At 48.0% G+C, this 23,941-nt stretch overlaps 1 protein-coding gene across 3 annotated transcripts in view; it reads left to right on the forward strand.

Moving 5' to 3' along the window:
* The window catches only part of phex (phosphate regulating endopeptidase homolog, X-linked), a 162,812-nt gene that overhangs the window by 39,171 nt on the left and 99,700 nt on the right, over positions 1–23,941 (forward strand). For all 3 annotated transcript variants that reach the window (XM_070894119.1, XM_070894120.1, XM_070894121.1), the window contains exon 4: positions 10,003–10,089. In XM_070894119.1, coding sequence (XP_070750220.1) covers positions 10,003–10,089 — 87 coding nt within the window. The remainder of the gene's footprint in view (positions 1–10,002; positions 10,090–23,941) is intronic.

Here is a 23,941-nt window from a genome sequence, read left to right on the forward strand (position 1 = left end):
GATTGAGAGATAAATGTTGGCCATCTCACGAGGAACCCGGTCTTCTTTGAATAGTGCCTTGAGATCTTCTAATAGATCTGGAAACATCTTTTCAGTGTGAATAGGTGGACTTGTAGTCATGCTGTCTTTTACTGAGGGGATGATGGTTGGAGCTCCTCATCAATTACACAAGAGTTACTAAGTCAGTGAGCAGTGCTTTACTGGGATATCAACACTGAATGTGACCTACTGTTTATCCAGTAAAATACTGCACAGCCTTCTACTTTTCATGTATTTTAGTACAGGATGGCCATTAAGTAAATGCAACCCTGAATTCAAATGTAGGCCAGACCAATGGGAACCAAAGTATTCTTTTTAAGTTAAACATGGAACAGAGGAGGCTGAGGGGGGATTTAATTGAGGTGTGTAAAATTATGAGGGGCCTAGATAAAGTGGATAGGAAGGACCTATTTCCCTTAGAGGGGTGAATAACCAGGGGAACATAGATTTAAAGTAGTTGGTAGAGGGGAGATGAGGAAACATTTCTTCACCCAGAGGGTGGTGGTCTGGAACTCACTGCCTGAAAGAGTGGTAGAGACAGAAACCCTCACCACATTTAAAAAGTACTTGGATGTGCACTTAAAGAGACGTAACCTACAGGGCTACGGATCTAGTGCTGGAAGGTGGGATTAGGCTGGGTAGCTCTTTTTCGACCGGCCATGGACACAATGGGCCAAATGGCCTGCTTCAGTTTTGTAATTTTCTACGATTCTATGACTCTATGCCTGAGCTCTCGATCCTCTTTGCCCATATATATTTGCCCAGGATAAAACTGCCCTCAGATTCAGCGCAAGTTTCACTGTTCCATTTCAGATATTTAGAAACCAGCAGATATAGTGCAGAATTTAAGCTGAGGTTCAGGCACATTGCAAGAATAATGCAATGTGATTTTCATGTATCTCCACATTTCATTTGTGTTGTACCTGGGAGTGTGCAAGACTGTTACTGCCTGGAAGGTAGAAATGACTAAAATCGTTCAAACCCACATAAGAATAATTAAGGCATGGGAGGGAGTCACATTTGACCCATTGAAGCCTCTCCTTCCAGTACCCCAACACGACCATCAAATCCATCCCTTGGGTACAGTTGACTGCTCCATCGATGTCCACACCTTGGGTACAGTTGGGCCCAGCTCCGTTGGACGGGCCACATTGTCCGCACTCTGACACAAAACTCCTAAAGCAAGCGCTCTACTTAGGACTCCTACATGGCAAGCGACCAGGTGGGCAGAGGAAAGGTTTCAAGAACACCCTCAAAACCTCCTTGATAAAGTGCAGCATCCCTACCGACACCTGGGAGTCCCTGGCCAAAGACTGCCCGAAGTGGAGGAAGAGCATCTGGGAGGGCGCTGAGCACCTCGAGTCTCGTCGCCGAGAGCATGCAGAAAGCAAGCACAGGCAGCAGAAGAAGCGTGCGGCAAACCAGACTCCCCACCCACCCTTTCCTTCAACGACTGTCTGTCCCACTTGTGACAGAGACTGTAATTCCCGTATTGGATTGTATAGTCACCTGAGAACTCACTTTTAGAGTGGAAGCAATGGACTGCCTGTGATGATGAGAGTTGACTGCCCAATTGAAGACCATAGGGCTGTCCTACTGTTTGCCACCTGAAATTGGCCTGTTTTGTAGCAAAAAATAAGGTCACCCTGCCCAAGCCTGTAAATCCCCTATTCACAGATTCAACTTGACTCGTGGGTTTGTGGTCTGGGCTATGTTCTGCCAGTTGGAGAGGGCACAGTTACTGTTCCCAGCTTCAGTATTCAGTTTAGCTTTACCTCCATCGCACCTTGCGAAAGGGGTGTAATGGGGTGCTACATTTGCAGATCATTCCAAATGAGTTGTGCCTATTTTTGATCCTTTGGAATTCTGATTGAGTCTGAGGGGAGAGGGGATGGGTTGGGGGGGGGGGGTGGGAGGAGTTGGGAGGAGGAGAGGAGAGGAGAGGGGTGGGAAGGGGACTGTAGGGGAGAGGGTGGGGAGGGGGGACTGAGGCTTGGAGGGGAGGGGAAGGGTGGGGCAGAGGGGAGTGGGGTGGGGCAGAGGGGAGGGCAGGGAGGGGACGGGAGCGGGAGAGTGGGGCGAGGGAGAGGGTGGGGCAGAGGGGAGTGGGGAGGTGGGGAGGGTGGACGGGAGGGTGGGAGGAGAGGGAAGAGGAGAGGGTATGGGGTGGGGAGGGGAGGGGAAGGGAGGGAAGTATGGGGAGGGGACGGGCAGGGAGAGGCAGAGGATGGAGGGGTGAAAGGGAGAGGGAGAGGAGCAGTGGAGAATTGACTCCGGATCTCCTTGCTGAAATGGGTAGCATTAGCGCAATAAAAAGGGGCAAGATTCTCGATGGTGTCCGCCAGATTCAAGTGCTGGGTAATCTGTAGCTATATCAGGAAACAACAGCAGCTGATGGTTTGTGTGTATATATATCATTTATAGAAAGTGGCCATCCCTCCTTCAGACCTATGGTTTGTGGTTGATCAGCAGATAGCTCATTATTACGAGGCCGAGATCATATGAGAGACATGCATAACCAATGGAATCTTCAACAGTCTGTAACAAATTGGCCACAGCCCCACAGGATAATCTCCAAACCATGCATGGCCAATGGAATATGCAGCAGATGTAATGAATGTGCCACAAACACACTCAGTCTTACTCAAGACCCCCTCGGGGTGGGGTGGAGGGGAGGCGGGGTGGTGCGGTAGTGAGGAGGAAGGAGTCCCACCTCCCTTCCTGGCATTTGTGCGATCAAGTACTTGGAGTGAAATCCATTTATGGGCTATTAGATGGTTGAAAGATAATTAAAGTCTGTTCGGTTTCATATTGCGTTCTCGTAGTTTGGGTCTTAACGCTTCACACAGTTAGTAGGATCCGGACCTCAAACTTTCTAACACCTGCATTTTGTGACTGGCAGTTCTTTTTCCCAGTTAGAAAATGGAGCTTCAACACATTGCAACAAACAATACACCACTTTCCCCTTGATTTTTCTTAAACCTGTGGGATTTGAAATTATGAGGTAGGGTGGCTTAAAACTGCTGTTAACTGGGTGGGAAAAGAAAGAAAGACTTGTATTTATATCGCGCCATTCACGACTACTGGGCGCCTCAAAGCATTTTACAACCAATTAAGTACTTTTGGAGTGTAGTCACTGTTGTAATGTGGGAAACGTGGCAGCCAATTTGCGCACAAGCAAGCTCCCACAAACAGCAATGTGATAATGACCAGATAATCTGTTTTTTTGTTATTGAGGGATAAATATTGGCCAGGACGCTAGGGAGAGCTCCCCTGCTTTTCTTCGAAATAGTGCCGTGGGATCTTTTACGCCCACTTGAGAGAGCAGATGGGGCGTCGATATAACGTCTCATCCGAAAGACAGCACCTCCAACAGTACAGCGCTTCCTCAGCACTGCATTGAAGTGTCAGCCTAGATTTTTTTTTGTGCTCAACTCCCTGGAGTGGGACTTGAACCCACAACCTTCTGACTCGGAGGCGAGTGTGTTACCCACTGAGCCATAGCTGACACTGACCAAGTCCGACATCCTTCATATCTGAAGCAGTGAGGGTTAGAAGGGCTAATCGAATGTGGAAACTTCGCAGTCTGGCTTCACCCTTCCCGCATCAGACTGACGCTGAACCACCGGGGATCTCGGGATAGTAACCCCGGCTGACGTAAACCCGCCTCCACTGCCAGCGGGTCACCACTGCCCTGAGTCCTCATGCTATGCAGTGAAGCCAGGCTGCCAAGGGAACCTGCTGCTGCCACAAAGAAGGAGATCAGCAGCTGGAGCATTGTGTCACGCTCCTGGATTCAGGGCAGGAAGTGCTTCAATGACCTAACCAGATGAGAAAAGGTGAGTACAGTTGCACAGTCGGGTGCATCACCCCAACCCTCACTCTGCCTTTTTAACCCTACTCCTTCACATCACGACTCATACCCACTTACATATTGCATGCACACTCATCCTTCTCGTTCCTCACATCCCCATCTATCCATCCATCACTGTCACTCCCCACATCCCCAATGCAACATCCCCACCGACACCTGGGAGTCCCTGGCCAAAGACCACCCTAGATGGATGAGGTGCATCTGAGAGGGCGCTGAGCACCTCGAGTCTCGTCGCCGAGAACATACAGAAAACAGGCACAGGCAATGGAAGGAGCATGCAACAAACCAGTCCCACCCACCCTTTCCCTCAACGACTGTCTGTCCCACCTGTGATGGACTGTTCAGTCACCTAAGAACTCACTTTTAGAGTGGAAGCATTTCGAGGGACTGCCTATGATGATCACCCTGATCCTTACGCAATTTGATGCCTCTACCTGATAGTCACCCTCACGAAATGCACTGCATCCATCGGGTGGCATTACACTCACTCATAGGTCTGTTCTTTTCCCGTGTTGCAGGAGAAAAGAGCACAGAAAATAAGGGTGAGGTGAGCCTTCAGAGATTTCCCAGCTGACAAGTGCAGAGGAGGAAGCTGAAGATCAGTGGCGTTTCGGAAACCCTGGCCATTGGAGATGGGGACCTTTACCAGCTACCTGGTGACCAACATTCCCTATAAGCTGTGCGGCCGAATCCCGCGCAGCCCGGGATTGGCTTCTCCCATGTTAAAGTTTGCGCATGCATGGACCTGTGAATGGGCCGTGCAGCCCCTTAATGGGGCCACGCACCCAAAAAATATTAGGCGGAACATTGCTGGTGACACAATGAAATATAATGCACACATATACAAGATGCAATCATATTGACTTGAATTTAGCAGCACGTGAAATAAATTGCAACATACTTAGCTTGCCAGTACTAATTCATATCTGTTGTAAGGTTCTATGGACCGTGCAGACAACAAATCTTCAAAGGAGCTGAATCCTTTTGAGGGTGCATCATCACAGGACTCATGCATACCATGCACCAGCTCATAAAAACATAGAATTATGAGCAGGAGTAGGCCATTCGGCCCCTCGAGCCTGCTCCGCCATCCAATGAGATCATGGCTAATCTTCTACCTCAACTCCACTTTCCTGCACTATCCCCATATCCCTTGATTCCCTTATTATCCAAAAATCTATCGATCTCTGTCTTGAATATACTCAACGACTGAGCCTCCACAGCCCTCTGGGGTAGAGAATTCCAAAGATTCACCACCCTCTGAGCGAAGAGGTTTCTCCTCATCTCAGTCCTAAATGGTCAATCCCTTATTCTAAGACTGTGACCCCTGGTTCTAGACTCCCCGCCAGGGGAAACATCCTCCCAGTATCTACTCTGTCAAGCCCTGTAAGAATTTTGTATGTTTCAATGAGATTACTCTCATTCTTCTAAACTCTAGGGAATATAGATCAAGTCTACTCAATCTCTCCTCATAGGACAATCCCTCCCATCCCAGGAATCAGTCTGGTGAACCTTTGTTGCATTCCCTCAATGGCAAGCTCAGATACTCACACTTCAGTTGGACCAGTTAGACAGATAGTTGAGTTTTCACCCGATGACTCGCACTTCAGACGCGAGTAAGAGCAGATGGTGGTGGCAGGGAAAGCTGTGGAGACTCCGCATCGGAGAACGCAGCCCTCTCCAAGCTCTGTTCAGCTGGACACAGATGTTGTACCCCGGGGGCCATCGATGAAAAGGAGAATTGAGAGGCAGTAGAAAATTTGCAGGCCTTCCACGCACACAGTCCACTATTGCTGACAGAATGGAGGAGTCCACTTTAAGTGTGAGTGGGTTGATGTCACAGGACATTGTGATGATGCCTTCTTGCATGGATAGAGTGGCCACCTCCGTGGAACATCAATCACGGCAATCAAATGAGTCCAGTCAGGCCGTGACTGCGCTCTGCCAACATATCTGACGCTTTAAATAGGATAAGAACATAAGAAATAGGAGCAGGAGTAGGCCATACGGCCCCTCGAGCCTATTGCACCATTTAATACGATCATGGCTGATCTGATCATGGACTCAGGTCCACTTTCCTGCCCAGTCCCCATAAGCTCCGAATTGTAGAATGTAAACCCTTAGCAAAAGTTCTGCGGCAAACCCTTTCCTAGTGGCAGGTAAGAAAGCAGCTGTGAGTACGGAGTTTGGATTGCAGTATTTCCATTTTAATTAGCACCCTGCTGCTGTGCTCTCACCTTAGTTTCACTGGCGAGTTTCAGGAAACCCCGGAAAACGTGGATGCACCACTAAAGTTTAAGAGTGTTGAAATGTTGTTCCAATTGAGAGAGTTAACATGTGTTAATAGGCAATCACCTGAAGAGGTTGCGCGCAAGCAGCCGAATGCGCTCGAGTTAAACCAGTAAGTCGGTGGGTTGGAGATGGCTTCAGGCCGTGTTGCAAGTTTGCCAACTTTAACCCGCATCCAAACCCACACGCTCTTCCAGGTTAATATTCCCCACCTACAGCTAGCCATTTCATCTCTGTCCTCAGGGGTACTAATTGGGCTCAGCCAATCAGAAAATGCAGGCTTGTGTGTGTATCTGCTGTGCATCATGTGTAACTATGGTTCCCTGGAGCTGTTTTAGGGAATTAGAGGGAATTATTTTCTCTCTTTCACCCACCCTCCCCCACCCTGAAATTGGCCCCCAGTTTCTTTCTCTCTCTTTTATCCCCTCCCTCAGGAATTGCTGACGCCAGTGTTTAGGGATGCTACGCCATCTCATGGCCAGACTGAACAGAGATGGGCTTGTTGGCCTTTTTTGTATGTTCCTATGCTAGTGTTATACCTATTACAGACCCAATCCACATCCGGACCGGGGTCAAACAGGGCTGCGTCATCGCCCCAACCCTCTTCTCAATCTTCCTCGCTGCCATACTCCACCTCACAGTCAACAAGCTCCCCGCTGGAGTGGAACTAAACTACGGAACCAGTGGGAAGCTGTTTAACCTACGCCGTCTCCAGGCCAGGTCCAAGATCACCCCAACCTCTGTCATTGAGCTGCAGTATGCGGACGATACCTGCGTCTGTGCACATTCTGAGGTTGAACTCCAGGATATAGTCAATGTATTCACTGAGGCATATGAAAGCTTGGGCCTTACGCTTAACATCCGTAAGACAAAGGTCCTCCACCAGCCTGTCCTCGCCGCACAGCACTGCCCTCCAATCATCAAGATCCACGGCACGGCCCTCGACAACGTGGACCATTTCCCATATTTCGGGAGCCTCTTGTTAACAAAGGCAGACATTGATGCGGAGATTCAACATCGCCTCCAGTGCGCCAGTGCAGCCTTCGGCCGCCTGAGGAAAAGAGTGTTCGAAGACCAGGCCCTCAAATCTACCACCAAGCTCATGGTCTACAGGGCTGTAGTAATACCCACCCTCCTGTATGGCTCAGAGGCATGGACGGTGTGCAGAAGACACCTCAAGTCGCTGGAGATATATCGCCAACGATGTCTCCGCAAGATCCTACAAATCCCCTGGGAGAACAGGTGCACCAACATCAATGTCCTCATCCAGGCTAACATCCCCAGCATTGAAGCACTGACCACACTCGATCAGCTTCGCTGGGCAGGCCACATAGTCCGCATGCCAGACACGAGACTCCCAATGCAAGTGCTTTATGCGGAGTTCCTTCATGGCAAACGAGCCAAAGGTGGGCAGCGGAAACATTACAGCGACACCCACAGAGCCTCCCTGATAAAGTGCGACATCACCACTGACACCTGGGAGTCCCTGGCCAAAGACTGCCCTAAGTGGAGGAAGTGCATCCGGGAGAGCGTTGAGCACCTCGAGTCTCATCGCCGAGAGCATGCAGAAATCAAGCGCAGGCAGCGGAAAGAGCGTGGGGCAAACCTGTCCCTCCCATCCCTTCCTTCAATGACTATCTGTCCCACCTGTGGCTCTCGTATTGGACTGTTCAGCCACCTAAGAGCTCACTTCAGGAGTGGAAGCAAGTCTTCCTCAAATCTGAGGGACTGTCTATGATGATGATAATGATGCTAGTATTATCAGTTCAAGTGTCAAGGAAGCCTTCTCCTGCGATCAACCTCCGGCAGGACTATACGGAGTGCTCACAGACATGAACTGGATGTTGAGTGCTTGCTAAGTTAGTTTATTACACTGTTACGGTTTACCTTGAATCACATGGACTGACTTTTGCAAGTAAAGGATGCTCGGCAACATGACCACTAAATTACCGGAGCCAAAAGGGTTAAATTATGAGAAAAGGTTGCATAGGACAACGCTAGTATTCCCTTGCATATAGAAGATTAAGCGGTGAGCTGATTGAGGTGTTAAAGCTGATTATTGGAGTTGATAGGGTAGGTAGAGAGAGACCTCTGGTGGGGGAGTTCAGAACAAGGGGACATAACCTTAAAATTAGAGCGAGGCCATTCAGGGATGGTGTCAGGAAGCACTGCTTCACACAAAGGGCAGTGGAAATCTGGAACTCTCTCCCTAAAAAGCTGTTGAGACTGGGTCAGTTGAAAATTACAAAACTGAGATAGATTTTTGTTAGACAAGGGTATAAAAGGACATTAAGCGAAGTGTGGGGGGGTGGTTGGACACGGGTAAATGGCGGTGAGGTACATATCAGCCATCATCTACTTGAACAGTGGAACAGGCTCGAAGGGAATTATTCACTCCTCCCCTGTTCCTACCTTCCTATAAATGTCAGGGTCCATGCAGACATCTCTGTACAAGCATTAACCGTTGTTCGGGAATGGCTGCAGACTGCATTGAGACTCGGGTACCACAGGCTTTGGCCACGAGGCCGAGTGTTCTGATGGCTTTTTGGGACATGATGTCCGCTTAACCCTCCTACAATGCCATCAATGAAATGCGTGGGGCATGAGGACTCCAAGCGGAGTGTCTGTGAAAATACCTTCCTGATACCTGGGGAGAGAGGGACGAGTCTGGGGGGGGGGGGGTCCAGACCAGGATCTTGGGCTGGGCTCCCAAAGACCAATGGCTCAAAATTTTATTTTTTTTAAAGCAGTCTCCTGACACAGGAAGAGAGAGTGAGCCATCAACTCCATGCTAGCAACCTTCCATTGGCATGATCTGGGTGTCCAAACGCCCACTCCTCCTGACCCCTCCTCTTGACCCCATTGGTTTCAGCCTAACCCCGCGTAATCATGTCTTCGAGGAATTTCCTGGCCAGAATCACAGAATCTTACAGCACAGGAGGAGGCCGTTCAGCCCATCGTGCCTGTGCCAGCTCTTTGAAAGAGCTCTCCAATTAGTCCCACTCCCCTGCTCTTTTCCCATAGCCCTGCAAATTTCTCCTTATCGAACTTCCTTTTTAAAAGTTCCTATTGAGTCTACTTCGACCACTCTTTCAGGCAGTGCATTCCTGATCATCATAATTACTGCCTAAAAACAATTATCTCGTTTCCCCGCTTTCAGGCCTGGAGAGCCTTTTTTATTTATTCATTCATGAGATGTGGGCATCGCTGGCAAGGCCAACACTTATTACCCATGAGAATGTGCTGGTGAGCTGCCTTATACAACTGAGCAGCTCGCTGAGCCATTTCAGAGGGCAGTTAAGAGTCAACCACATTGCTGGGGTCTGGAGTAACATTTCGGCCAGACCAGGTAAGGGTGACAGATTTCTTTCCCTAAAGGGCATTAGTTAACCAGGTGGGTTTTTACAGCAAGCCTGTAGTTTCACGGTCACCATTACTAATGCTTTTTATTCCAAATTAATTATATTTAAATTCCCCAGCTGCCATGGTGGAATTTGAACTCCAGTCCCCAGATCATTAGTCTCAGCCTCTGGATTACTAGTCTAGTAACATAACCACTATGCTACTGCACCCAGATACCTACATGTGACTCCAGTCCCACACTCCTTGGTTGACTCTTAATGCCTATGAAACTCATTCAGTTGTTGTCAGGGCAGCTCGTGATGAGCAACATGTGGTCTTGCTCGTGTCCCCTCAGGCCACAAACAGCTGGTAAGAATAATTTAGTTAAATCTGCTTCTGATGTCATCGCACTCCAACCCTGATTCTTGTTAATTATTATTTTTTGTTTTCTTCTGTAGAGCTGTTAGAAATCCCTATCGATGAAGAAAAGGACATTGAAATCATACATAAAACAAAGGATCTTTACCAGTCATGTATGAACGAAAGTAAGTCATTTGTAAGTCCTGGCAAATTTGTAAAACTTGCGCAACAGGCCTGGAGTCTTTAGCCCTGCTTAACTCATTGATTTCTGCTGTCAGATGCAAGCATTAATCGGTTTAAAATATCGGCATTTGTATGCAGATATTCACAGTTTGACAGTGGTGATTTATACTTCCCGTAAGTGAACAGTGATGCTTAAGTGTTGCATGACTCTGAAATAAGGAAATGTCACGGTGACAGAACTGACGTAGAAAATGTTTGACAGCTGGAGCAGCCTCAGAAATACCTCAGAGGCTAAACAAATGAAAGTGCCAAAAAGTTCAAGACCCCCACCCTCAACTCCCCATGCATCCAATAAATACATTCCCAACAATGACACCTACTGCTTGCTATTAGATGGAGCAGATTGCAATCTGCCAAATGTAGGCTTGATCAATCAGCAACACTCTCGATTCTGAGTCCAAATCCTGGGTTCAAGCCTCTCTGCAGGACTTGAGCAGATAATCTACGCTAACAACTCTGTACTGAAGTGGTGCTGCAGTGTCAGAAGTGTCATCAATCGGATGATTCTCTGTATGTACCTTATCGAATCCCCTTAACATTTTAAAGACCTCGATTAGATCACCCCTCAATCTTTTAAATTCAAGGGAATACAAGCTTTAAGCCTTGAAACCTTCATCCGTGCCTTTGTTACCTCTAGACGTGACTACTCCAATGCACTCTTGGCTGGCCTCCCACATTCTACCCTATGTAAACTTGAGGTGATCAAAAACTCGGCAGCCCATGTCCTAACTCGCATCAAGTCCCGCTCACCCATCACTCCTGTGCTCGCTGACCTACATTGGCTCCCGGTTAAGAACATAAGAACATAAGAATTAGGAACAGGAGTAGGCCATCTAGCCCCTCGAGCCTGCTCCGCCATTCAATAAGATCATGGCTGATCTGGTCGTGGACTCAGCTCCACTTACCCGCCCTCTCCCCGTAACCCTTAATTCCCTTATTGCTTAAAAATCTATCTATCTTTGACTTGAAAACATTCAATGAGCCAGCCTCAACTGCTTCCTTGGGCAGAGAATTCCACAGATTCACAACCCTCTGGAAGAAGAAATTCTTTCTCAACTCAGTTTTAAATTGGCTCCTCTGTATTTTGAGGCTGTGCCCCCTAGTTCTAGTCTCCCCCACCAATGGAAACAACCTCTCTGCCTCTATCTTGTCTATCCCTTTCATGATTTTAAATGTTTCTATAAGATCACCCCTCATCCTTCTGAACTCCAAGGAGTAAAGACCCAGTCTACTCAATCTATCATCATAAGTTAACCCCCTCATTTCTCGAATCAGCCTAGTGAATCGTCTCTGTACCCCTTCCAAAGCTAGTATATCCTTCCTTAAGTAAGGTGACCAAAACTGCACGCAGTACTCCAGGTGCGGCCTTACCAATACCTTATACAGATGCAGCAACACCTCTCTGCTTTTGTACTCCATCCCTTTCGCAATGAAGGCCAACATTCCATTTGCCTTCCTGATTACCTGCTGCAACTGCAAACTAACCTTTTGGGATTCATGCACAAGGACCCCCAGGTCCCTCTGCACCACAGCATGTTGTAATTTTTCCCCATTCAAATAATATTCCCTTTTACTGTTTTTTTTTCCCAAGGTGGATGACCTCACACTTTCCGACATTGTATTCCATCTGCCAAACCTTAGCCCATTCGCTTAACCTATCCAAATCTCCTTGTAGCCTCTCTGAGTCCTCTACACAACCGCTTTCCCACTAATCTTAGTGTCATCTGCAAATTTTGTTGCACTACACTCTGTCCCCTCCTCTAGGTCATCTATATATATTGTAAACAGTTGTGGTCCCAGCACTGATCCCTGTGGCACACCACTAACCACTGATTTCCAACCGGAAAATGACCCATTTATCCCGACTCTCTGCTTTCTGTTCGCCAGCCAATTCTCTATCCATGCTAATACATTTCCTCTGACTCAGCGTACCTTTATCTTCTGCAGTAACCTTTTGTGTGGCACCTTATCGAATGCCTTTTGGAAATCTAAATACACCACATCCATCGGTACACCTCTATCCACCATGCTCGTTATATCCTCAAAGAATTCCAGTAAGTTAGTTAAACATGATTTCCCCTTCATGAATCTATGCTGCGTCTGCTTGATTGCACTATTCCTATCCAGATGTCCCGCTATTTCTTCCTTAATGATAGTTTCAAGCATTTTCCCCACTACAGATGTTAAACTAACCGGCCTATAGTTACCTGCCTTTTGCCTCTGTTTCAAAATTCTCATTCTTGTTTAAAAATCCTTCCATGGCCTCGTCCCTTCCTATCTCTGTAATCTCCTTCAGCTTCCCAACCCCCCGAGATGTCTGCGCTCCTCAAATTCTGCCCTCCTGAGCATCCCTGATTATAAATCGCTCTGACTCCTGTTGCTTAGGCCCCAAGCTCTGGAACTCCCTGCCTAAACCTCTCCGCCTCTCTACCTCTCTTTCCTCCTTCAAGATGCTCCTTAAAATATATCTTTTTGGTCACCTGCGCTTATTTCTACTTGTGAGGCTCGGTGTCAAATCGTTATCGCATAATATTCCTGTGAAGTGCCTTGGAACGTTTCACTACATTAAAGGCGCTATATAAATACAAGTTGTTGTTGTTGTTGTTGTAGTTGTCAAAGGTGTAATGAGGAACATTCTGTGTAAGAGAGAGGCTCGTCCATGGATAGTCAGATCTTCACTTTTGGCCAGCGTGTAATTGAAGTGTTTGCTTCTTATCAAAGGATCTGTTCCTGCCACACAAAGTTTCACCCTTTTCAGATGAAGTTTTTCTTTACACTCTTGGGGAAAAGTTAGGTAACAGTCAACCCAACTCATTGACGAACCTGCAAGGGGCAGACCTGTCCCTGGGGATGGACCTATCACCCGGGGGGGGAATTTCTTCTCACTCAGCACGAGATCATTCTGAAAGCCAATGCTGAATGCCGATGGTATCCCTGGCTGGACACGCGTGAGGTTTGCCAGCACTCGGTCTCTAATAGGCTACAAAGGAACAAGAGTAGGTCATTCAGCCCCTCGAGCCTGTTACACCATTCATTTAAATCGTGGCTGATCGGTATCCTAGGCTACATGAAGTTACGGCAGGAGATTGGGAGAATCCCAGCAGAAATTTTACCACCGCATGTTTTGAAACTCTGAAGTCTTTTCTAGCTTGTTACTGACTGAACTTAATACAACTTGCATTTACACAATGCCTTTAACGTAGTAACAATGTCCCAAGGTGCTTCACAGGAGCCACGTAAGGGGCTATTGGGATATGTGACCAAAAGCTTGGTCAAAGAGGTAGGTTTTAAGGAGCGTTTTAAAGGAGGAAAGAGAGGTAGAGAGGTTTAGGCAGGGAATTCCAGAGCTTAGGGTCCTGGGCTGAAGTCAACCCTCTCATCTCCGGAATGTAAATAACCCAGGCGGAAATTGAAAAATCATTAGAATGTGAGAGTATTGTAAGAAATCTTGGGGTTGGCTCATTTAAATAATGCTAGCGGAAGAGAGTCGTGCCAGCAATGGGCAGGAAATTATTGGGAGTGGTGGGGCAAGATTTGCTGGGAGAAGGTGGCAGGATGTTAGATCTCTTAATTTCCAATGAAATACGAACTCCGATGGTAGTTTTAACTTTTTAATCTCGGCAGAGAGTAACAAACTTCTGGCTGATTGCCAGTTTCTTTGTCTTACTGAGACACATGTTCAAAATGGCTGTACTTTATACCTGGATCAATTTACAGAAAAGAACTCGCCTTCTTTGACCTTATTGGCTCAATTGAAACTCTTTTAACGTTTTATTGGCTCGCTACCCAAGGTCCGAAAATGTCAAGTTGATTGATGAGTTAATGCAACAGGCATGTAGCAGCCTTGACTTGGGGGTCTGTGAATTTTCACAGTCTGTCTAAATGAACCTGTTTGAATACTCTATCAATCCCCCCTGTGATTCTTTCACAAACTGAATCATAAAACTTCAGGTATCACTGGTTAAACATTCTACAAAATAATTTCATACATGTTAATAGAGTTTCTTTCTAAAATTTGTTGATGTGTTTCGCCACATGTCCGGACTAGTAGCTTCCACACAAATTTACACCAACCCGAGTTCCATCGTGGCCACAATGGAAGTCTGGTTTTAGTAGGTTAATTAACCTTATTCCAATTTAATCCAAATCAATATCTTAATTCAACCAGTAAACCACCTTTCCTTAAGCATAACATAAACAAGCAATATAAAAGCAAAAGGTATTTACATGTAATTCCCTTGCTACACTACTATTTTCCTTTGGTGCAGAGGGTCGGCTAGTAAGAAGTAGGCCTATGCCTAGAATACCTACAATCAATACTACAGTAAATTTATACATTTTCGCAAAATGTAATTGTCCTTATTAGATTTCAGCTTCAGTTACGGGTGCTCATTCAATCTGTGAAGCGTGGATCCAGGCTTTCTTTCCTTGGATTTTAACAGCTGCCTGGGTGGTCAATAACACTTGATAAGGTCCCTCCCACTTGGCACCCAAAGGTTCTTTATGCAACTTTTTCACATAGACCCAGACTCCCGGGATGATGTCGTGTCCTCCTTCGGGTGGATTACCCCAAGCTGCCGATACCTGTCGGGAAACAGAACTGATAGCATTGGTTAAATTCTGACAGTATGATAACAGAGTGTCACTCATTAAGTGAACATCAGCTTTCCGTAAATCGATAGTTCCTGGCAGCGACATGGGTCTTCCTGTTATAATTTCAAATGGGCTTAGACCTGTAGTTCTGTTCGGGGTTGCCCTAATGCTACATAGCACTATTGGTAGTGCCTGGGGCCATGGTGTTCCTTCTTGGTGATATTTGGCAAGCCGTTGTTTCAAAGTTCGATTCATTCGTTCTACTTGTCCTGATGATTGTGGATGATAAGGACAGTGTAAATCCCACGTAATATTCAGTAACCTACAGACTTCTTGGCAGACAGCACCTGTGAAGTGTGTTCCCTGATCTGAGTCAATGCTACTCGGGACTCCCCATCCTTACACAAGACCTTTGCAGTGATTGGCTGTGGCTCTTTTAGTTGGGACAGCTTCTACCCATCTAGAGAATCTGTCGACCATGACAAGAATGTTAGTGTATCCTTGGCATGAAGGAAGAGATATATAATCAACCTGCAGATGCTGGAATGGTCCGACAGGGGCAGGGGGCCTCAGTTGGGGCATTACCATGATGGGTCCAGAATTATTTTTCTGACAGACCACACAGCGGTCTGTTACCAGCTGGGCATGTTTTTTAAATCCCCGACCCCACCAGCTTTTCTGGAACCGCGCCGTCATCTGTTGTGAGGCCAAGTGTCCCCACGAGTGGATCTGTGGGGCTAAAAAAGGCATAAGCGCTTGTGGCGCAACTGGCTTGTCGGTAACTCTTTGTCTCCAGACACCATCTTCGCATAGCTTAATTCCTGTCTCAATCCATGTCCATTTTTCCTCTCGGGAGCACTCGCCTTGCATTGTTTGAAGGTCTCGTGTCAGAGTCCTGAGTGCTTTCAATCTGCACATCTGTGTTGGTTCTTCTGGAGGAACGCCCTGTGAGACGGCATCTTTAGTTGCCTGGTCGGCTAGCACATTTCCCTGTGCTTCTGTGGTATTTTCCTTGGTATGGGCCTTACACTTCAGGATGGACACTTCCTGAGGTAATTGTATGGCCTCCAATAAGTCTCGGACTTCTTTTCCATTTCGGATAGGTGTACCAGCAGCAGTGAGGAATCCTCTTTTCCGCCATAACATAACAAAGTCGTGAGCGACTCCAAAAGCATAACGCGAATCTGTGTAGACATTAGCTGTCTGTCCTTCTGCTATTCGACATGCTTCTGACAGGGCCCGTAACTCGGCCTGTTGTGCTGATGTTCCTGAGGGTAAACATCCTTTTGCCACTACCTCATATAAGGTTGTAACTGCCCATCCTGCTTTTCTGGTACCATTGTCAACAAGGAGGAACCATCTGTAAACAGGATGAGGTCTGGGTTGTGCAGAGGCTCCTCTGCTGCTAAGGCTGCTTCTTCTGTTTCTTTTAAAATCTCCACGCAGTCATGCTCCTCACATTCTCTCCCCTCTTGCTCCCTCGATTCTGACATCGGGAGCATAGTTGCGGGATTAACCGGGCTGGCCCGGACGATATGGAGATTAGGAGCTTCCAAAACTGCTGTCCAGCGGGTCCATCTTGCTGCTTCACCTGAGACATTCTATTCATAGACAGCAAAGCGTGTACGGTGTGGGGACACTTGACAATCAGCTTTTGGTCGAGGACTAGACCCGCAGTGGTCATTACCGCTCGACATGTAGCTTCCATGGCCCTGAGGCAACTTCCCCATCCGAGGGCTACCGCATCCAGTTTTGCCGAATAATAGCCAATAGGTCTTTGCCGATCCCCATGTTCTTGTGTCAGTATAGCTGTCATATATCCTTCTTTCTCATGAACAAACAGGGTAAATGGCTTACCACTGTCGGGGATTCCCAGAGCCGGTATCGAATACAAAGCCTTTTTCAAACTCAGGAAGGCCTCTTGCTGTTCTTTAGTGAAGGTGATGGCTTCTTTAGAGGCACGTTTCCCCTTTAAAATATCATTCAGTGGCTGAGCAAGCTGTGTGAAGGAGTCAATCCAATTTCTGTTAAAGTCACACAATCCCAAAAAAGACCTTAGTTCCTGAATAGTGGTGGGTTTTTTAGCAGCCTGAATGGCTGCAGTTTTATCCTGGGTAAGTTCTCTCTTTCCTTGTGAAATCTTTTGTCCCAGGTATACAACCTCTTCTTGGGATATTTGTGCTTTGTCGATGCTGGCTTTATGTCCTTTCAGCCGAAGGTGATCCAGCAAAGCTCGTAAATCTGCTGTTCTTCCGTGTTTGAAGCTAGCAGGATATCGTCTACATATTGGATGACTGTGGATGACAGGGGAGGTAATTCTCGCAAATGGCTTTGTAAAGCCATGTGGAATACCGTAGGGCTGTTGTGGAAACCCTGCGGTAACCGGGTCCAAGTATACTGTTGTCCTTGGACCGTGAAAGCAAACCACTGTCGAACCTCTGGTGCCAGAGGCACCGACCAAAATCCGTTGGCCATATCTATAACCGAGAAATATTTATGTTCCGGTTTGAGGGCATTAAAAATGGTGGAGGGATCTGCGACCAAAGGAGCTTTTTGATCAATACACTGGTTAGCTTTCCTATAATCGACAGTCAAACGCCAAGTCTCATTAGATTTCTGTACCGGCCACACGGGGCTATTGGAGGAGCTATGCGTTTTAATAAGCACCCCTTGTTTCTCCAATTGCTGAATAACCGATAAGATTCCCGCGATGGCAGTTGGACTGATGGGATACTGTTTAGTGCATAAAGGCTTGGTCCCTGTAAATGACGCAGGCTCCATCTGGAGTAGGCCACAATCGTTCTTATCTTTAGCCCATATCGGGTGTTCCTTCAATTCTTCTTTCTTCAAAGTTCTAATTGACCATGTCACCCGACCATCCTCGAAATGCAACGATGAATCTATTTGGATTAGAACGTGCATTCCCAAAAGGGGTTGACCTACTGGACCTATCCAGGCTGGCGTGGTTAGTTCATGTGGACCCAGCCCTATAAGTACCGGTGTTGTCCTTTTAATTTCCATTTTATGGCCCCCAACTCCATAGGCTGTACGTGCCCTACCATCCAATGGCAAAAAGTCTCTATATTGTAGGGGTAAGCATGTTAATTCCACCCCTGTGTCTAAAAGACAGTCCACATTCTTATCGCCCACCCTCACAGTTATATATAGCCCATGTCTCCTTTGTCGTATTAGTGCGAGGAGGGGGGCCAGGGTGGGCTCTAATCGTTTTTTGCTATCCCAAGTAACTCCTTCTGTTGTTGTATTGTCAGTCGCTTAAATGCTTCTATGAGGTCGTTATCTTGTGACAAGCCTGGCTTGTTGGCTGAATTGTATCCCTGGCTGCGTCCTCTTCCCCAGCCACGACCTTTCTGTTTTGCCCTGCACGTCTTGGCCCAGTGACCTTCTTTCCCACAATAATGACATTTTCCGGGTAATTTTCCGAATGACTGTTTATCGGAATCCTGGGATTTCCATCCCATAGCCTGTACAGCTCGGACTTTAGCTCCCATATCCCGATCTAATTGGTTACATCGATCCACCAATGCTGCAAAGGTAGTTCCTCTACCTTCCCAGTCCGGTAACACTACCTTAAGCATTTTGGACAGTTCTGGCTTTAGACCTGCCACGAAAGCTGCTTTCAGGGGTCCAAACACTTGTTCATCCATTTCTTCATCCGTATTATTCATACCTGAATGTTCTAGCCACGTGCATCTAAACCGCTCGTCATACTCCAGGACCTCCTCTGTTTCTTTCTGTTGGCAGGCTGCAATTTTTCCCCAGTCTGTCTTAGCTGGACTGAAGGCTTGCAGCCAGTGTTTAATCGCCTCCCATCCTGCGTCTAATTCTTGCTCATTCTGCCCCAAAGCTTCATCTACCTTGTCGTGCAATTTTCTTCCCTGTGTTTTTGGCACCATTATGGTCAAAATTTGCACTCTGTCCCAGGGATGAAGTTGATATATATTTCTTAAGTGGTCCAATTGGTCCCACGTTTTTACTCCCCCTTTCTTTGGATTGGGCAATTCCTTGGACCATTTATCAATTTTCTCTGGATCTGCCGGATCATGAACTAAGTATTCTCCATACACCCTTCTCTTTGTTTTTTTGGTTCCGCCCTCATCCGCAGTCTCTTCTGATTTGACTACAACTCGTCTTTTTTTAAACGGGGCAAAGCGCACCCCTAATTCTTCATCATCCTCCGACACTGTATTGTCGGAGGATTCAGAAACCGTATCTATTCCTCGGTCGTGTCTTCGGGTTTGCGCTTTTAATTTATCCAAACATGGGTACCCTGGGAATTGATCAATACATTTTCCTTTTCCTATTACTGTCTCTTGACCTAATGATTTTTTCCATTCTTTAATTTCACCTTTAAGATCTTTAACTTCCGCTTCCAGCTTTTCAAGTTCAAGCTTTTTCTGTCGCAGCTGCGCACAAACTGCTTGCAATTGATCCTTTGTACTGGTCAGTTCTTGATCATGTTGGGAACGCATTATAATTTAATTCCAGTTTCGGATCTGGCCCATAACCGCTAGGGACCATCTAGTTCGCTCTTTATTTTTCATACGGGTCGTTTTTCCCCAGACCCTTTTAATCTCGTCCAAGGACCATTGTCCTTTGGAGGTTCCGTACTTTTGTTCGATCTTAATACAGGTTTTAGATAAGTTGAATTGTTGCTCTATGTATTCTTTCAACTGTTCGAGAATTAAATCTAGCGAAACTTGAGGTGGTGCCTGTGCACCTTTAACAGTTGTAAGCAATTCTTTGCCTTTTTCTCCTGCTGCCATTTCTTTACTGAGTTCTTTACTGGGGTCTCGAGTCGTAGGCTTTCTAGCCGATCAATAGGTCGGTGATTAATTAACTAACACACCGCCGAAGTTTAGACGTCTATGGGACCTCGAGCCAACTACCAACTGGAGGGTTTGCAAACCGGAGGCTTTCGGAATCGCGTAGAAGGAGAGGCGAATTTAGACTTTTGACCGAGGACTTTTTAAAAAAAAGAGGAGTCCTTACCTCAAGATATAGGTCCGATGTCCAAAATTCAGTTTCTTTCCTCAGCGATCATATTCGCAGCGCCAAAATTGTTAGATTTCTTAATTTCCAATGAAATACGAACTCCGATGGTAGTTTTAACTTTTTAATCTCGGCAGAGAGTAACAAACTTCTGGCTGATTGCCAGTTTCTTTGTCTTACTGAGACACATGTTCAAAATGGCTGTACTTTATACCTGGATCAATTTACAGAAAAGAACTCGCCTTCTTTGACCTTATTGGCTCAATTGAAAGTCTTTTAACATTTTATTGGCTCACTACCCAAGGTCCGAAAATGTCAAGTTGATTGATGAGTTAATGCAACATGCTGAGCAGCACGTAGCAGCCTTGACTTGGGGGTCTGTGAATTTTCACAGTCTGTCTAAATGAGCCTGTTTGAATACTCTATCACAGGATTTGCTAAGAGCAGGGGGCAGGATTTGCTAAGGGCACAGGATTCACTGGCGGGAAGGGAGACGATATTCACTGGCGGGGAGGGGGCGAGATGGGGGGGTGAAATTGGCTGGGGGGGAGGGGGGAGATTGGCTGGGGGGGAGGGGGGAGATTGGCTGGGGGGAGGGGGAGATTGGCTGGGGGGCGGGGGTGAGATTGGCAGGGGGAGGGAGAGGGTGAGATTGGCTGGGGGGGAGGGGTGGGATTGGCAGGGGAGGGGGCGAGATTGGCTGGGTGGAGGGGTGGGATTGGCAGGGGAGGGAGGGCGCGAGATTGGCTGGGGGGAGGGGTGGGATTGGCAGGGGAGAGGGCAAGATTAGCTGGGGGGAGGGGTGAGATTGGCAGAGGGAGGGAGGGGGCGAGATTGGCTGGGGCGAGGGGTGGGATTGGCAGTGGAGAGGGCAAGATTAGCTGGGGGGAGGGGTGAGATTGGCAGGGTGGAGGGGGTCAAGATTGGCTGGGGGGAGGGGTGAGATTGGCTGGGGGGAGGGGTGAGATTGGCTGGGGGGAGGGGGTCGAGATTGGCTGGGGGGAGGGGGGAGATTGGCTGGGGGGGAGGGGCGAGATTGGCTTGGGGAGGGGGCGAGATTGGCTGGGGGGAGGGGATGAGATTGGCTGTGGGGGAGGGGGCAAGATTGGCTGGGGGGAGGGGATGAGAGTGGCTGGGGGGGAGGGGGCAAGATTGGCTGGGGGGGAGGGGATGATATTGGCTGGGGGTGAGGGGGCAAGATTGGCTGGGGGTAGGGGATGAGATTGGCTGTGGGGGAGGGGGCAAGATTGGCTGGGGGGAGGGGATGAGAGTGGCTGGGGGGGAGGGGGCGAGATTGGCTGGGGGGAGGGGATGAGATTGGCTGTGGGGGAGGGGGCAAGATTGGCTGGGGGTAGGGGATGAGATTGGCTGGGGAGGAGGGGGCGAGATTGGCTGGGGGGGGAAGGAGTGAGATTGGCTGGGGGGAGGGGGCGAGATTGGCTGGGGGGTAGGGGGGAGGGGGCGAGATTCGCCGGGGGTGGACGGGGGGCGGTGGGTGGGAGAGGAGGCGACATTTGCCGGGGTGAGGGGCCGAGATTCGCTGAGGGAACGACGGGGTCAAATTCGCTGGTGGGTGGGGTGGTAGGGTCTGATTCACTGAGTGGGCGGGGCAAAATTCGGCGGGAGGGAGGGGCTGAAATTTACCGGCGGGGCAGGGCTGAGAGGGGGGCGAGATTCGGAAGGGGGAGGGGTGAGATTCGTGGGGGCAGAAGGGCGAGATTTGCTGGGGGGAGTAAGGGCTCAGATTTGCGGTGTGGGGAGGCGGGGGATGGCGGCAGGCCAGATTCGCAGGGTGTAAGGGCCTAGATTCTCAGGGTGTAAGGGCCTGGATTCGCAGGGTGTAAGGGCCCAGATTCTCAGGGTGTAAGGGCCCAGATTCTCAGGGTGTAAGGGCCCAGATTCTCAGGGTGTAAGGGCCCAGATTCGCAGGGTGTAAGGGCCTAGATTCGCAGGGTGTAAGGGCCCAGATTCTCAGGGTGTAAGGGCCCAGATTCTCAGGGTGTAAGGGCCCAGATTCTCAGGGTGTAAGGGCCTGGATTCTCAGGTTGTAAGGGCCCAGATTCTCAGGTTGTAAGGGCCCAGATTCTCAGGGTGTAAGGGCCCAGATTCTCAGGGTGTAAGGGCCCAGATTCGCAGGGTGTAAGGGCCCAGATTCGCAGGGTGTAAGGGCCCAGATTCGCAGGGTGTAAGGGCCCAGATTCTCAGGGTGTAAGGGCCCAGATTCGCAGGGTGTAAGGGCCCAGATTCGCAGGGTGTAAGGGCCCAGATTCGCAGGGTGTAAGGGCCCAGATTCGCAGGGTGTAAGGGCCCAGATTCGCAGGGTGTAAGGGCCCAGATTCGCAGGGTGTAAGGGCCTAGATCCGCAGGGTGTAAGGGCCTAGATTCGCAGGGTGTAAGGATCCAGATTTGCTGAGGCTCGAGCAAAGCTGTAACTTCTGTATTTTAAGGGCTGAAGTGTCTCTTAGGAGAGGGACTAAAATGGCTGGTGTGACAGAAGGGGAAAGGAAGCATCTTACTTCTCTGAGATTTATGTGGAAATGCTGCTGGCCCAAGTTAGAGAAATTCAATAATGTGGAGGACAAATTCATGGAATGTATACAAGATAGTTTTCTAGATCAGTATATTGAGGAACCAACTAGGGAGCAGGCTATTTTAGATCTGATATTGCGCAGTGAGGAAGGGTTCATTAATAACCTTGTAGTAAAGGGGTCCTTAGGGAAGAGTTGCCATAATATGTTAGAATTTTATATTAAGTTTGAAAGTGATTGAGTTAAATCCAAAACTAGGGTCATAAATCGAAGCAAAGCAAACTACGTAGGTATGAGGGGCGAGTTGGCTAAGGTAGATTGGAAAACTACATTAAAAGGTTTGATGGTCTTCTTCTTAGGTGATCCCTCGTATGGAGGATGACTTGCTTCATGCCAAAAAGGAATGAGTTCACAGTTGTTTCAATGAAAGACCTAATATTCCAGGTCTTGAACTACATATTGAAGGGCGGAAGATGCCTGTGCATGGATTTTTTTAACGTGGGGTGGCCGTTGCACACCAGCCATCACACGGGCTTGACAGAGCTAGGTCTTGGTCCAGTGGCAAAGATTAACCAAGACGACTGGGGACCAGCTCTGCTGCACGGGCCTAATACGCGCAGTGTGGGCTGGCCCATGCTGCCCCTGGCCCACGCCTCTCCTGGGCTCCAAACTCACGCCTCTCCTGGGCCCCGATGACATCGCTTTGCTATCTCTCGCTGAACCTTCGCCCCGACCTGCTGCACTTGCTGTACCTGCCTACGCTCCAATCACTGACTTGTATCGGACCTTGGTTAGAGAACACCTGCCTACTGTGCACAATTCTGGTCACCATATTATAAAAAGGATATAGAGGCACTAGAGAAGATGGAAAAGGGATTTGCAAGGATGGTAGATGAACAATGGCTAGCATTTAAAGAATTAATACATAATTTACAACAAATATACATTCCTTTAAGGCACAAAAACGCCTCAGGAAAAGTGGTCCAACTGTGGCTAGCTAACAAGAGAAGTTAAAGACAGTATTAGATCAAAGGAAGAGGCTTATAATGTTGCCAAAAGGAGCAGTATGCCTGAGGATTGGGAGTATTTTAGAATTCAGCAAAGGATGACCAAGAAATTGATAAAGAAGGGGAAAATAGAATATGAGAGTAAACTGGCGAGAGACATAAAAACAGACTGTAAAAGCTTCTATAGGTATGTAAAAGGGAAAAGATTAGTGAAAGTAAATATGGGTCCCTTACAGGCTGAGACAGGAGAAGTAATGAAATGGCAGGGAATTTAAACAAAAACATTGTGTCTGTCTTCACGGAAGAAGACGCAAAAAACCTCCCGGAAATCGTGGAGAACCAAGGGTATAGCAAGAATGAGGAACTGAAAGAAATGAGTATTACAGTTGTACCTTTCCAGTCCGGCACCCTTGAGACCTGACCGGTGCCAGACCAGAGAATTTTCCGGACCACGGGCGGTTACGCCAATCCTAGCATTGTCAGCAGTACCCTAGACTTACCGGGTACTGCTGACAACGACCCGGCCATGTTCTGTGCAACATTTCTCAGGCCCAGCTTCGGCGCCTCAGTCAGCCGCCACGCTCCTCCCTCCCTCTCCACACCGACCCAACCAAGGAGGGAACACCGGAGGCAACTGGGAGAAAAGGAGTAGCCAG

Source organism: Pristiophorus japonicus, chromosome 11 (genome assembly GCF_044704955.1).
Source record: "Pristiophorus japonicus isolate sPriJap1 chromosome 11, sPriJap1.hap1, whole genome shotgun sequence".
Taxonomy (NCBI): Eukaryota; Metazoa; Chordata; class Chondrichthyes; family Pristiophoridae; genus Pristiophorus; species Pristiophorus japonicus.